Source organism: Dermacentor albipictus, chromosome 8 (genome assembly GCF_038994185.2).
Source record: "Dermacentor albipictus isolate Rhodes 1998 colony chromosome 8, USDA_Dalb.pri_finalv2, whole genome shotgun sequence".
Classification (NCBI taxonomy): Eukaryota; Metazoa; Arthropoda; class Arachnida; order Ixodida; family Ixodidae; genus Dermacentor; species Dermacentor albipictus.
The window spans coordinates 64371994-64388550 of NC_091828.1; the positions used below are offsets into that span (position 1 = coordinate 64371994).

The following is a 16557-nucleotide window of genomic DNA, read 5'->3' on the forward strand; positions in this document are numbered from 1 at the left end:
TATTTGCGTTAAACTTCGATGCGAAAGTGTCACATGGCCCATTTATTCAGAAAGCCGGCATCCAGCGTTATAGCAGAGAAACGGCTCCTAAATTCGCATTGCCTGCTACGTCACATCACGAGTGCGCCTCGACAGAGCGTGTGAAAGGGAACACCTGCTGCTGCGGCAGCGTCCCGTGTGTTGCGTGAGTGCAGCGGGCATCACCGCGGCACCAAATTGCCCTCTCTTTCTAAAGCCTGCGTTACCCAAGTGTTCCTTGTCCAAGCAATCTCTCCCCTGCGTTCTAACTGTGCGTCGGTAACGCCAAAGCAAAACGCGCTCCCTCGCCCGGGAGAAGTTCCTAACCCGAAGGACCACACAGCTGCGTTCAGTTGAACATTAATGCTTTCGCGTTCACAGCTCATAAGAAGTGCTGAGGTGTCCTCGAAGTTTTTTCAGTCCGAATGTTAATTGGCCGCAGTTTCGTAATAGTTATTCGATTCATTTCAACATACTGTGTAAAACATGAGTACGTTTGAAAGTAACATCGCACAAGAAATTCAGTTGTGCTATACGGGCAACTCCTAAAAATTATGGTAAGGATAAAAAAAATGCGGCATATATTTCATGTCCCACTTGATAGAAGAAAACATTTCTGGAAAGTTAGCGCACGTAGTTCTCGCATCCTGTTACTTGTCTAGCGTTTTTTTTTTTTGGCTCCATTTCTCTATGACTGCTCGAAGCGCGTTGAACTTACAAGGTGAGTATGGAGATGCCGAACTGCGTCTTATTCCCCTTGGCCGCCAAGGATTGAAAGGTTGTGAACTTTCCCATGGACGACTCGCCCGGTTTGTCGAAGGGCTTCCCCAGCGATTCGTAGAACATGAAGTCGCAGAGCCCGTCTTCTGGCATCTCCATCGGGCCATCGCTGGCCACGGTGCAGATGATGTTCTCAGGTTCCGGTTCCTTTTGTGGTACACCTGCACAAAGCAGCCCATGGCGCACAAGAAGTCTACTGTTTCGCAACGGTAGCGTTTGGCCACTTTAAGGATCAAACAGTTAACGTGACTTCAAGCATTCTTCTGAAGGTCAATTAAACTTCATAATGGCAACGTTTTCGTTATAGTGACTAAAAGATTGGTATACTAAGCATAATTTTCCCGCAATTTCCAACACAGCCGCAGCCCTTTTGATTTAGGCCTTAATAGCCCGACCAAACCTTGTAGCAAAGTTATCGCATCTAAGTTACTCGCTCTCTCGGGATAGGCTGAATATGTTAGAACTTGTGTATATTTTTTACACATTATGAATACCCTGTTTCGTAAAAAAATCAGGAAAAACATTGACACGCTAACACCTAGAGTCCCGCCCTGTTTTAATTCGTTCGCGTTTTACAGATATATAACGAAAGGTCCTAGTCACATTACAATAATGTAGCTGTGTATGTGGTATCTAACATAAGTATTCATGTGGAGCTGGAAAACCACACATTCCATGGCACTTATCCCAAGAAGTCAAAGTTAAGAAGTATTTATCTTAAAATGTGGTTTATCAAATATTTAGCTGATTAGATGAGGGTGCGTATGAAATTTACGAAGTAAAGCCCACTGATTCTCAAAACACATCCACTTAAAGTACATCTTGAAGCTAACACCAGTTGTGAGATAAGTGCTTCGAAACTTATTGTAAAAATCTAGTATAGATACAATTACTACAATAACGAAGCGCTTTGTTCTGTAGTGGATCGTACAAAGAAGTAAATAACCCACACGCGATAGCATATTGTCGCACATTTAGGGAATGAATACAGCAAAACTGGTCTCATCCTGAGAATTAGTGCAACTTGCAGTTGCTTAGCGAACTCACCAGGGGCAACTTCTAACTTGAAGTTTTGAATTTGTAAAATAGTAGTGTCTGTAATTTCATTTCTTGCGCGAATATTTTCCCCTTTTTAGAGTTCACATGCCGAGGAGTGTAATTTCGCACTTTCGAAAAAAAAAAGGTATTCCAGAAACAGATCATACGCAGGATGTCCCACATAACTTGAGCCAAGAATTTGAAAATGAAAGGCGCATCGGAAGTGAGTTGAACCGAACGCAGGCTATTCGCAAGAGCCTATGGTAACTCAGACATGTCTTCTTTATTTTCCCCATAATTCAATAATTATGTAAGTTTATTCGCCCAAAGTACTAATTATTGGCTGAGGACCCCAAGTATGGTACGCAGTTCTGCAGAGAACCTTCAGAAACGACCAATCGCATTGTTTCCTGCATGATACGTCTCACGTAGTGCTTTTTTCCGGGTTGCAAAGGAGGCCCGCGGAATGTGAAAAAAAGCCACGTGACGTAGCGCTTGCGCAGTGGTATTGTGCTGCTCCCGAGCATGCGTTCGCTGGACAAGGTCGGCTGCTGCCTGACTGGCAACAAGGAAGCGGCAGGGCGTTTTTTCATCTCATTGGCAGCTCTCAGCTAGCAGCATGAATTTTCGCCGTCATCCAACGGGAGCCGACATTGTTCACCGAACGCACGCTTGAGAGCAGCACGGTACCACAGCGCAAGCGCTACGCCACGTGGATTTTTTTTCATATTTGGCGGGCTTTCTTTGCATCCCGGAAAAAACTACGTGTGACGTATCGTTAGAGAAGCAATTCAATCGGCGGTTTCTGAAGGTGCTCTACAAATCTGCGTATCATATTTGGGGTCCTCAGCCAGAAATTAAAGAGTTGGGTAAAAAACACTTAATTAGGGAGTTATGAGGAAAACGAAGAATTGTTCGAGTTAATATAGGCTATTGCGAATAGTATACGTTCAGTTCAATTAACTTCCGACGCGCCTTTCATTTTTAAATTCTTGTCTCAAGTTACGCGGGGCACCCTGTACAGGTGCCAATGCAAATTATCAGATACACCGAGCCCTTTCTCTGATACTGCCAAGGTATGGCGTCACTTCTCAGCTTCTATAGGAGTGAACTCGTTTTATAAGCTGTAATTGGCACTGACAACCAGGCGCTGGAAAGTTTTGTAAAGTGTATACATTAATTTAGGTTCCACTTTATTGGGGAAATTTGGTGAACTCAATACTGCTCTAAAACAAGGCAAGGGGGGGGGGGGGGAGCGGGGTTCTCCTTACGCATTACATGCTGAAAGAGAACACCATCGTTTGTGTTCTACTTCTGTCAAGTTGTTTTTGGTCCACTTCCATGTGCTTGGAGTGGCCTGTCAGGGGGAAATTTAGTCTGTATTGGCGGACATATTTCTTTCTTGTAAAATCAATCTTATGTAGCACGTATTGAGCAGCCAAAACCTGCATAGAACTATTTTCGTGTTGTTCTGCAACTTTCTCATTGACAATTTTCGTCTAATTATAATATTTGGCAAGCTTATGAACTGATAAGGAGAAATTGTCTAATGAAGCGGGATGTATATAACGTAGCCTGAGTATCTGTAATCGACTGCAAACAACATTACCGCAGTTCTCTCCAGCTTATTGGTATTTAGTACTTTTAAATCTTGGTGCATGATGTTTGCGACACTGTATATGTATATGTGCGCTAACGGTCCCAATACACGGTTATAACTTTAGGAATTAAACATTATAGTTGCTTTAGCGCACGTGTGAGCACCTTTCCCGCATTCATATATATATATATATATATATATATATATATATATATATATATATATATATATATATATATATATATATATATATATATATATATATATATATCGTAGGAACATGATAATAGGGCACGTACGTGCAGGCGGTGTCGTCGACTTTGTTATTTTAGTAGTGGTCGGCGTCGTAGGAGATGGTGTGCGTGTGGTAGGCTTTGGCGTGGTTGGTCTCGATGGTGGCAATGGTGGTGGCTGGGTAACCTTCGGCGATGTGAGTCGCGGCGTTGGCGGCGCTTGAGTAACCTTTGGCGTCGATGGTGGCAGCTTGGGTGGTTGGGTAACCTTTGACGGGGTAGGTCGCGGCGTTGCCGGTGCTTTAGTGGCCTGTCTCGTCGACGGTGGCGGCGGTGGTGGTCGGGTAATCTTTGGCGTGGTGGGTCGCGGCGTTGGCGGCGCTCGAGTAACCTTTGGCGTCGACGGTGGCAGTGGTGGTGGTCGGGTAATCTTTCGCGTGGTGGGTCGCGGTGTTGGCGGCGCTCGAGTAACCTTTGGCGTCGACGGTGGCGGCGGTGGCGGACGGGTAATCTTTGGCGGGGTGGGTCGCGGCGTTGGTGGCGCTCGAGTAACCTTTGGCGTCGATGGTGGCGGCGGTGGCGGACGGGTAATCTTTGGCGGGGTGGGTCGCGGCGTTTGTGGCGCTCGAGTAACCTTTGGCGTCGATGGTCGCAGCGGTGGTGGTCGGGTAATCTTTGGCGGGGTAGGTCGCGGCGTTGCCGGTGCTTGAGTGGCCTTTGGCGGGGTGGGTCGCGGCGTTGGCGGCGCTCGAGTAACCTTTGGCGTCGACTGTAGCAGCGGTGGCGGTCGGGTCAACTTTGGCGGGGTGGGTCGGGGCGTTGGTGTTGCTGGGGTGGCCTTCGGCGTTGAAGGACGCAGTTGGGTAACCTTCGGTGTCGCAAGTCGCGGCGTTTGCGGTGAGGGGGTTGCCCTGGGCGTGGGTAGCCCTTGCGCACTCTCCGGCGTGGTTGGTAGTAGCGGTGGCAACCCTTTGTTTGGTGTTGGTAGAATTCGGGGGGTCCTCTGTGGAATCCGCTGCGCTCTGGTAGCAGGGCGCTGTACTCGGCCGGATGTCACAGGAGTTGTTATCTGCACAGGATGCCGGTTTCCAGGCGACATTGTTAATAATCATCATCACCACCCCGGTAACCATTTGTACAATCAGTTTATGGGCTCTGTAGGGCGAAGGCGTCTCCCAGAGGTCTCTAGTGACGTTTGTCATGCACCAGGTCACACAACATTTCATTTAGCCTGCGTATGTTTTGATTTTTATAACACTGTATATTTTGCAATGATTCCCATGATGGCGCGTCTCTACTCTACGAACTCATTTCGTAATACTTATAGTAAAATCAACCATCGCCTACTTATTACATGACTTCCTCAACTATATTGCGAGGTCTAAATGTCAACGACAATATAGGCCACTCCAGCGTGCCCCCTAATAAGCACCACTTTTTCTTGTCTCTTAACCAGGAGAAACTAGTGGCATTCACTTATTGTCATAAATGCGACCTGACGTGACACTGAGAATCATACTGGAAGTATTAGAACAGCGGTTACATGTATAATAAAGTATGATGATTTCTCCCTTACCCTTAAAGACCATCATTAGTTAAAGGAGTCAACACTGTCTGCATTCCATATCTCTACCCACCATATACTATCGCCGTACCAAAATGTTGCGACCATGTGGGATAACTGAGCAGAACAAATTACAGATGCCACGTGAAGAGCTGACACGTAGCTCGTGTGAAACTACTACAAGATCAAGTGAGCAAACAGTCAAACACAATCTGCGAAACCTCCGCAATTTTGATTTAATTGAATTACGAACAGGCTTCTTGAAAAAGGTGTAAGTGGGGTACCTTCTCCATGAAATGATACGTATAGTGAGCATCCGCTGAGCTTCAGACACGTTATTTTCATTGGAACACAGTATTTATGAATACTTATGTGTTCTAATATGCGAAATATATTATGTCAATTTGTACGCAAACAATATTTATCAATCGCTGCTATTTCTGTTCTCCAGTACAATATGAGGTATCTTTAGAACTCTTTTATTTTTGGTCGTATGCATTTAGCACAAACAGAGGCTATTCCTTGTTTCATTCAATGACATTCTCCCGACCATCAATCGGTACTGGACTTAGCGAGTGAGCTTATAATTACACTTATGAAGACATCCGCATTTACTTGTTGTCGGATTTTTAAGGGAAGCGTCTGTGAAACCGTTTTTTTTTCGCCATGTTCTCTTGTGCAACCAGCAGCATCACTTTTCATTCGCGTAGTCAAAGGGGGAGCAGATTTAGAGGTATTGCTTTGCGAGCGAGCTCACCGGCTTTGTCAGAGTGCTCGTGACACCCCCACCTCCGCTGCTTCTTCCAGGACCGCCAGCCTTGTCGTACGTTCCTTCCGCAGTTGCGTCGCCTTCGTCGTCATCTATTTCGGTATCATCTTCATAAAAACACGAGAAAAAACACCTCGTGTAGGTGGTGTAACGCAACCTTGTTTCCGACTGCATTCCTATAATTGCAATTGAAAATGCGTTCGAGAGAAATGGGCGATCTCTTTTCCTTGTTGGCGAGAAGCAACTGTTGACACGTAAATGCAGAAAAAATACATTAGATGCCATGACAAGGCGTGGGAACGTGCGAGCCGTCAATATAGGATGGATGACAGCTGGTGCTTAGTTGAAGCCACGCGCCTCCTATCAGATGTCCACTTCACACCAGCTGAACATTTCTTTTAAGAAATGAAACAAACTGACAGCTTCACTGTTTCATGTTCTCTTATACGTTAGTCCTTAAAGGACAGTTTAAGCGTTTCATCAGCGCTATGGTAGAATGTTTGTGGGTCATGTGCACCGTAGTGTTCTGTTGCCTTTATTACAGCATTATTAGTGGAGTCACTATAAGGATCGGGTGAGCACAAAGCACTGCAAACCGTGGGACCATGGGAACAGTGGCAAGATGTAGCCAACGACGCCTGACGGCACAGCGCCTGATGACAAGACTGCCGTTCACGTTTTGTCAAGCTCCAAAGGTGGCAGCTATCAAGCTCCCGGCAGCCATCTTTCTAACCTCGGACACTGCTGCAATGCGCGTTCCTGCTTCTATAGTGGCGCGTCTTTTACGCAGATTATAATGATAAGCTAACGGTACCGCTTCTCGCGAATCATGTGCTGCGGATGCAGTACTCAGAAAATGTTGTCTTCGTTTACAAAAAAAAATTTGGAACGGGTGTTGCATGAGAAACGATACCGATTGTTTATAACTCGCGACCTTAACAAAATACGCGTCTTACCACAATTTCACGAGACCTAACTGATTTCTACCCATCGTTGCACGCACGATAGGCTATGAACCAGTCGCCTGTTCACACCAGTCACCTGCCATCTGGTGTCCCAGGCACCGCTTCATCTGCACTCCCTTGGTTCGCAAGGCTCTTTCCGCGCTTGTACATGAACACAAATCGCTAAGGAAGCTACCCGAAAGACGAAAGAACAATCTATTACAGTGCGGACGAACCAAGTGAACGTTCCTTTGGACGTCACTAGTTTCAGAAGGACGATCGCCATACAGTGAAACTGGAAGACGAGGGGTATTTTGTCACTTAATCCAGGAACATAATCACTCCGCTATAATTGTTGATTCGTGTTTACTATCGACTTCACCTGAAACCGCATAACTTGTCCTCAAATGACAGACCTCAGCTCCACAATGTTGAATGGTGCTAATGTGCTAAACACATGCCGCATTCAATGACCGCGTTTGCTTTCTCCAATGAATCAAATTTCCCAAGCGTTAATTTTCGCCAACCAAGCCATACATGACAGAACTGTGCAGCAAGAAATCTAGTCGGACGTCTTTATAACTTATGTTGGACATCGCAAATGAAGGAGTTATAATGTTGAGATATTGTTTTGTTAGCAAATACAGTCTCTTTGTCAATTTCAGTGATACAAACGTGCAATAGAAGCGAAAAGGTGGAATCAACAAAGAGCCTAACTAGCCTGGTTACGTTGCGGCATGATCAGTCTAGGAGTTGTGTGGTTCTAACTAAGGATAGCAGAGGAGGAGGGGGTTGTTTCTTGCGTAAATTTCTATGAAACGCCGAAGTTGTCTTTCAGTAAAACAGCTCAGCCAATTAGCACGAAGTTTCGGAACGCCACAACACCTGTTCTTTCTACCACAGCAACATCGCTCAACTAAATCCTTTTCTATGAAGAAATCATTTCAGATTGCTGTTTAAATATGAATGCATCAATTTATTCGGCAACGTAGGATTCGTTGCAACAAGGTTCAACAGGTCTGAAAACAGTACATATATTTATGGCCTAGTATTTGAGGCGCTACTTAAATAGGTGACGTGGACTTCTGGTTTGGTTACTGACACTTCCGCCGAAAAATATTGGAACGCACTTCATAAATTTCCGAAACATTATTAGCTCTGCAAGCCAATGCATGTTTATCTAGCCTCAATACATCGCCCTTCAACAATGAAATGCGCTAATATTTCTGTGCTGGAATAATTCGAACCCATGCCGCACGCGTTCACCATGAAGAGAAGTCCAGGGGTTTAGCGCTACGCCACGAACACCCGCAGGCAGTAAATGAAGAATTCTCTGTGTTAGCGCGCACCGCCTCAATATATGAGACCACGCAAAGGTAGGAAAAGATTGCCATCTACCCCGAGTGTAGAGCGAAGCTACACAGGGAACTCATGCCGATTTCTCAGAAAAGAAAGACGAATAATAAGAAGGAACAGAAAAAAATGCAAAAACCCGCACAGGTTCCCTTTGTAGCATGTTCTTAGAGGCGGGTGGGTGAGAAGTGTTCTCTTTCGTCAACATTTCGCCGCCTTACACGATTCCGCAGAACCCATGTGCCAAAAGTGGGAACACTTGGCTTGCGTGCCTCCAGATGGCGTAGCGTGTGCGGAGACGAGCATAGTTTCTTGCAAACTCAATGAAGAGAAGCACAAGGGGTGAGAGCGGGACTACAGTACGCAGCTTATACATGAGGCACTTGGTCGGTGGCCATACGGTGTGCCGCTAAGTTGCTGTAATGCAAATCGCAAAAGGACGACAGTCATCTGAGGCGGACCTTGTTCATTCTAAAGAGAGGCCTATCACCCACAGACACCACACAAACAATGTGGAATATAGAACAGGGGAGGCGCTAAGTCTGCCAACTTGAATATGTACTTTTTTCTTTTGCTATATTCCCAAAATAATCATTCATTGTTCTGCTCAAACGATCCATTGTACAATATGGGTGAAACCCGGGTGACATAATTTCATCCTGATGTGGCGCACTCTTGCTAAGAATTTATGGAACTTTTGTAACTCAAGGTGCTATTGGACGTTGCATTTATTGTGATTTTAGCAACATTCAAAGACGGCAAAATGTCTAGTTTATTTGAGGATATTGAACTTGCTGCCGGAGCTCAAACTTCGAATTTAGCTGAATATCTAAAAACCCAAGAAATGTTTTTATGGAGATAGTAACTATATGTCGTGGAAAGAAATCCTTTTCCTGAAGACGCATGGATTTCGTTGGTGTAGATGTAAGCCGAAGCTCCTGAGTTATTCTGACGGTACTGACGGCAAAACATTTCTCACAACTAGCGCTTTTTCGGAAACTACAAGCCAGCTCGAACTGTGATGATGATGATGATATGTGGACTTAAGTTTTGGAACACTAACTTCGCATACCGTGCTACAGTACAACATTGAAGATGCATATTAAGAGTGCTGAATATCGTCCAGGCATGACCAACGCTACCATTTAAGGATTTCCTGCTACATAAAAAGCAAACCACATCCACGACTCTGGGTGTGCAATTTGTGAGCCTAGGAGTGTTAAAGCCATCAGCTGAATTCATAACAACGACAAGCTGTTCCTAACAGTTGTGCTCATCCTGTGATTAGACCTAGCACTGACCGATTTTACACTTTCTTCCTCGCTATTACAAAAGAGCACATGTGACAATGGCTAATTCGAATTCAGACAATGACCTGAGCCCTATGGCCATTAACTTGTTTCATATTCAGTGTAAGTGCTGGAAGCCTCCATGGCGGTTCCGACGCTCTGAATATATTAAGATGTTCATGGAATATATTCAGACGGTTGAGTTTTAGTGCAAAGTGAAGGCACTACATATTATACATAAACTAGACATACCTTCGCAAGAAGATGGAGCGCTGACGTGATTATCTGTGATCGAACTACAAATGTCGCTGGATCAAATGCTTCCGCGAACTTCTCATTTAAGTCACCTTGTCAAAACGCATGTTATATTGTCGACCCTTGCTCTGCAACAGTTGATTCCTAGAACTAACATATTGACTTAAAACGCTCTAATCGTCACATCATCCTGTCCATGCCTAACAATTTGATAGGCCGCAATCAAAATGTGGCCCTCAGTATGTAATATCCTGGCTAATAAAAATGCGTAAGTATATGATTAGGAGGGGCGACCACTGGCATCGTTTATTATTTCTTCACTACATGGTTGAGAATTGGCTAATGTTGATGACGTAGCATGGTCACGACGACGATGTCAAATGACCATGAGAACAGCGGGGTATTTTCCTGCCTCCAACGGCAACGAGAAGCGGGACAGAGCAGACCCAGTGTCCATCTCGTAACTGCTAGATATCGCAGTAAATTAAAATAAATTATTGATAGGCGTATATGTCTAGAAGTGTCGATGAGGAAAGAAAACTCTGGTACTCACCAGCCAAATCTTGAAGCATGATCAGCATTAGAGACACGACCACGCCGATTATCAGTAAACAACATGCTATCATGAATAGCGAGAGCTTGTCATCACTGTCATCATCGCCTTCACTGTGAATAGGAAGAGAATGCGATTTTGGGTGAACTTTCGGCTCGGTAGCTATCCTCTTGTCTACAGAGATAGGCACATACAGAGGTAGGTGGTGACGGAGACAACAATCAATCTAGCACGGGCCAAAGGCGGCGCTAGTTTCATTCTGAGCATTATAACAGTGCTTTTAATTATAGTAATATATTTTCGGCATTTCGGTGGCAAAGTTAAGGCCACGTTATCACTAGGCAAAGTTCAAATTGTGCGCCGATTGCAGTAAATACCGTATGAAAGTTTTTCCTGCAACCCTAAATTTTTTAGGTCTAGGGAATGTGGTTGTAAAATTTGTAACATCCCTTGGTTTTGCATAACACAGCTCAGCGCAACTGGACGAGGCCAGAGAAAAATGCGACTTGAAAAAGGTTTTATTTTTCTCGCGTACAAATATTTACACAACCATGGGAACAAAATGAAAACTGTCAACATACAAATAAAATAAAATGTACAGATCAGCAATGCAAATACCATATGCCATATTGGCACGATTAAAAAAAATGGCGGTTTAAGAAAAAATTACGGAGAACTATGGAAAACTCATTTCTTTATTGAAGATTTTAGATATTTTACATGCGCTTTAACACGCTGATCATGGGCGTAATTTTATTAATTGAATAATTAAGAAAATGATTATGTGGCACTTAACAAATCATCTAGCTACTGATCTGTGTTGTGACAGTGGTGAAGAGCAGCGTGCAAGCAAGACGCTGCGAAAGCGTGGTTAAGTGCATTTCTCTTGTCTGTGGTCCCCTCTTTGCGGGTGCATGAAGTAGCGGCCAAAGCCAAGGTATAGGCCGTTGAAACGCCTTATGCTAATATTTACTTAAATTGCGTGTGAATGTCTCCGTGTGAATAACTTCAAGCTACGTCGCAATGGGTGATCGTTCTGGGTGTCACATCCAGCTTCGCTGTGCACCGTACTACCTTCACAGCATGAATTGGAGACCAATTTGTTCGACTGCATTATCTATGGGACGGGCCCACAGTTTTAGACTACAGTGCCATTCATATCGGCCTATATGCTTAGACTGAACTATTGAGCTACAGCATGCGTGGCACACGCAGCAGCGCAATGTTGCGACAGATGCAACAACGTAATGGTCTTCAAGCGTATCTGGGCTCGCCTTGCTTCTGTGCGACTGAGGTTTCAATCGAGCTCGGCCGGTGCTCTGACAGCACGCGGGGTTTTGTTTGGGCGATCCGAGGAACGTGCTGCAAGAACCCTCCAACAGCATGATACGGTTCCAGCCACCCTTCCATGGCTACTACGTGTGTGAAAACAGCTGCACCAGCCAGGTCTGCATCATCTTCAGAGGCTGATACAATCTGTTACAACTAGTAAATGTGTCTCCATTGAGGACCCTCCATAGTTCGCTTAGTTGCTTTTGCATTGCATTTCTAAGCACGACGTCACGATATCAAATCCCTGCCGCAGCACCCACATTTTAATAGCGCCAAAATGCAAAGCGCCCTTGTACAATGCAGTTATATTTTCGCCCGAAAGGCGAAGCATCGTTTGCGATAGCAAATTGGTAGACAGCTGCGTGAAGCAAGGATAGATGACTGCAGGCACTCGCTGTCAGGATACTGGCATTAGCATGTGTGGCAGCAGCAGCGAGCGAACTGACTGACGTGCTGTCCATCGCGTCAACGCAAACTGAGCGTCGAGAAAACAGTACGCACAAAAGTATGAGCCGTCTTCAGATCGCTGCCTACAGTCGGTGCGCGCGAGCCCACGCCGCCGTGCAAAGTATGCGATTGCTGGAGGAGTACAAGCCTCCCTATTCCCGGCCTTGCTACCTCTCGCTTCGCTCCCTTTCGCGCGTTATATTGAGTCGCGATCCTCAGTTCCCCTTGCGTCCGGTCGCAAAATACGATGTTGCTGCAAGAGCACACTGCCGCCCGGCCTCCCATCCCCTCCATGCCTTTAGCGCCATGGAAGACAGCGCGTTTTAACGCGACAGCGTTAAGGAGCTCGTGTCGCAGAAAAGCCGGTGTCGTCGGCGGCGGCGTCGGCGGCATTGGCCGTGAGCGATAAATCCCAGCAGGCACTTCATGAATAAAAAACAACTTGCAAGATGGGCTGGGTGGAAATCCAATCAGGGTCTCCGGAGTGTGAGACTTTACCACTGAGCCACGAGTTCGATGCTTCAAAGCGGTACAAAAGCGCCTCTAGTGAACGCGGTGTTGCCTTAGAAACGAGTTGTTTCTAAGGCTCAGGCGTGCGTCGTTTGCTCAGGCACACATTTCGTTGTCGCGCCGAACGCTGCGTTGCTCGACGCTCACCGCGTCCGATGCTGGGCGCGTAGTCGCTACGCCGTAGCCCATTGTCTTACACCCCTTGGCGGGTCGACGGGAACGCTGTCGCGTTCCACTCTTGAAGGCGAAGCTCAAGCGTCCTCCAATTTTTCCCTTCGCTATCGTCCCTCGCGGGCACCAGATTGAGCCTTGATCGTTGGCTCCCCTCGCGTGCTTTCATTCGGATATACAGCATACGGGGTGCGGCGACGGCGTTATCGCCCTTGAGTTTTATGTGGTACATCACGGCGACGGCGTTTTCATTGGAAAACAATGCACCTGGAGAGTCGCAATTAAAAACAGTTGGCCAAAATTATTTCGCAGTCCATCACTATGGCGTGCATCATGATCTTATTGTTGCTTTGGGCCATAAGACTCAAGAATTTATTTTAGTGTGTTAGCATTCCTAGGAAACTTCATGCACTTCTCGGGGACTATCTGTCTGCTATTATATCGAACCGTATTTCCACCTAGATGTGCCACTGGGTAGTCTGTGGTTGAATGGGGAGTACATCGGGTTGCTATTCCGAAGGAACAGTGTTGTAAACCAACCGTCCGACCAACTTGACGGGTTGAGTATACGGCAATGTTTAGATACTCGGCGCTCCTAAACAAACCTCTTTCACGCCGATATGGGTCACTATGAATGCGGAACTGCCTACGTACCACTCTCCAATTAAATTATTTCAAGCCACCTTAGAGCACGGGGTACGTGCCACACCTTCTGTGCTTGTCTTCTTTAAACGCCTTTCATATCAACTTCGGTACCTATTATGCACCAGTAGGTGGTGGTGTTTGCCACACTACAGTGACTAAAAGACCCCTGAAGTGTATCCGACACTGAGGGGTATTCAACCACCGTCTCAAGGGTTCCTCGAGGACAGCAACCCGACGCCTTAGCAGGTGACGCAAAAATTAACTGGATTTCGGCCGCTCTTCAATGAACGTCTTTCACGCCAACACTTTAGACAACTGCGTCATGAATACAGTGGGTATGTTCCGCTCTTAATTAAACCTCCGGGAATCTTGGGTCACTGAGCCTGTGTCGATGAAAAAGCGAGGAAACAATGCTCAGCCTTTGCAGGCACCGGAGCGTCATTCTTCTCGCATCGGAGGCTACACGCGGATATCTTGGCGTGGCTGCTAGCTGGCCCAACGTTTCGATGAACAAGCTCGAGAGAGGAGTCCTGCTACCGTAGACGCCTCACGGATTGCACGTTTCGACTGTGTAAATACGTTTTATGGCTATATTGATTCAATGCTAACGCATTACCACCGACAGTCATCGTGAGATAGGTTCTGTTGGATTTTCTTTTAGCATGAGGCCTTAGAGTGCAGCTTCTTCTATGCACCAGCCTTCGCAATTGGAGCACTAACATGCGTAGATGTAATTCGGCAGTTGGAGTTCAAATTACGGCGCAAACAGAAATTGTACAGCTGATGAGAGTAATCTTCTTCAGAAAACGTATTAAAACTGAACAAATCGAACTTTTTGTGTGTAATACCTGGTGACGCCGAAAAATCACTTGCAGTGTTCATAGAATCCACATTGTAATAAAACGCGCCAAGGGATTCAACGCACTGGCTTGCACGCGAGATGTTCTTAAGGATGTTGTGTTCCCCCCACTTGGACTTCCCGTCTTAGCTCAATGGTAGCAGTATCGATGTGCTGTGCTAGGGTTCCTGTTTCTGTCCTACCCTCAAACAATTTTATTTATAGTTTATATCTATATTTATACATATAGTATCTGTATATCCATCCCGAATATGATAACAGCAAATGGTCCCAGGGGCACATAAAAAGTAGCACATACTGGCCCTTTCTTAGGCTGCGCCATCTCTTGGATTGGCGAATGAAAGGCGCTAGACTCATGCCTGATACGAAAAATTGGTGAACCGCTAGAAAAAGCTTAGTCTTTTAACATCATGTCCATAAATATAGATCCCACACTGTGCAATACACACTTACCTGCGCAATATATCAAATGGCAAACAGTGCTTTATTATATGGCCTTTCATTTACCTCTATTCACCACCTTAGAATTCCTTTTAGAAATGTAATCTCGTTTTTGTAAAGTTGAGTCAAGAAATAAATAACACGGTTTTTTATAGTATGAAGACCAACTCAGGTAATGAAAAAATGCTACATTTATCTCTTAAGCACGAACCTGGGCCAAATCGCCCGGTAAATTCTTACCCTTCTGTTACTTCTGAAAGCGAAAAATTAACAGCAACTTAGGTATGTAGGTGTTTCTGAGTAGAAGCATGGACTCACTTTACTATATCCTCTATGCATGGGTGCGCTACATATGTGCTTGGTAAGTCTACGTTACGTGCATACTAATCTGTAAGGAATATTTTGGCAATTTAAATTACAATACAATAGGAAACGTTCCTTGTTTGAATAAATAAGTGCCTACACACAAATTGTGCTAATTGCTTATCTTTTACAGCGACGCTAGATATGGCTAGGATTCCGTGTATTTTTTGTGTGCGTCAATATCAATGGCTCATACCCCCGGTAAGCAAGCAAAATATGCAATAACTCAGCCCCGTAAGGTTGAGGCTACAAGCAATAAGCAACGTGAAGCAAACAGTGCTAGCAATATTTCTAATCAAGCATACAACTTAGAGAGAGCATGTCTAAAGCCTTGTTCATCAATGACTCATGCCCGCGGAAGCAATGGCTTATATCTTCGTAAGCAATGCTCATACCCCCGTAAGTAAGAATCATACCCCTAAGTAAGGACTCACACCCCGTAAGCAAGCCAAAAATGCAATGGCTCATAGCCGCATAAGGTGCATGGCAACGAATTACAAGAAAGTTTGTCCTATGGACTCGCACGAGGACAATGCTGGTGACTGTGGGGATGGGTGTCTGTGCTGTAGAAAGGAAAGACGAAATTCTGTTATCTACTGTGCACATACTATGTAGCTTGTGTGCTTTAGCCATGATGACACTACGCCTGTGCTCATTGCTGGATACTTCAATGGGGAGATTTCAAAACCGAACACGGAATGGCTCACTAAGTTTGGCTATTAAAGTTTGGTTTGAAGTGCCACACCAATCCACATCAATGAACTACTCAACAATGATCTTGTACAGATTGAACTTTGACCAAGATTCTGTCTAAGGTTGTAACCGAACTAATCGGTGCATGTCACAGTAATCGCAAAGCTATCGGCACAGTCATCACCAAATGATGAAGAAAAAAAAATATTTTTCGTTGACTAACCCTGTGTGCTGTGTTACAGCTTGGCTGGTCATTCGCCTTCAAATAGTGGAATGGTTCTTCAATTTTATAGAGTAAATTAATTGAGAAAAATGTAATCGATAGCCTACGTTTAATGGCATCAGTGTGTCCCAATGTGAAACACCAAGCACATGTAATTGTTAATTATAATTACATAGCGTTTAAACACAACAATTAAACACTTGTATTTTTATATTTACCACGTTTCGATCATTCATACGTTTATGACAACGTCTCAAGATAACTATACTCCACGCAACACGATGTTCATATTTTCGTGCACACCTAGTACTTTAAATTTAGTCTTCCTGTGCCGAGCCTATCGTGCTCTTTCGCTGGCATAGAAAACTTCATGGAGTTAAGCGGCCTAACTGTACGCTCGTGAATTTTCTTGAAATATGTTTGCATTGCAGGAGCAAGTTGGCATAAGCTGCCGCAAGAGGGGGGTAAATGGATATC

General features: G+C 45.1%; 1 protein-coding gene across 3 annotated transcripts in view; it reads right to left on the bottom strand.

The window, feature by feature from the left end:
- Nucleotides 1-16557, bottom strand: part of LOC135914282 (uncharacterized) — a 77230-nt gene that overhangs the window by 50418 nt on the left and 10255 nt on the right. For 2 of the 3 annotated variants that reach the window (XM_065447064.1, XM_065447066.1), the window contains exons 4-8: nt 15042-15054; nt 10397-10509; nt 5991-6178; nt 3736-4738; nt 737-959 (exon numbers count right to left, since the gene is read on the bottom strand). In XM_065447064.1, coding sequence (XP_065303136.1) covers nt 737-959; nt 3736-4738; nt 5991-6178; nt 10397-10509; nt 15042-15054 — 1540 coding nt within the window. The remainder of the gene's footprint in view (nt 1-736; nt 960-3735; nt 4739-5990; nt 6179-10396; nt 10510-15041; nt 15055-16557) is intronic. The other variant, XM_065447065.1, reaches the window with a different exon arrangement.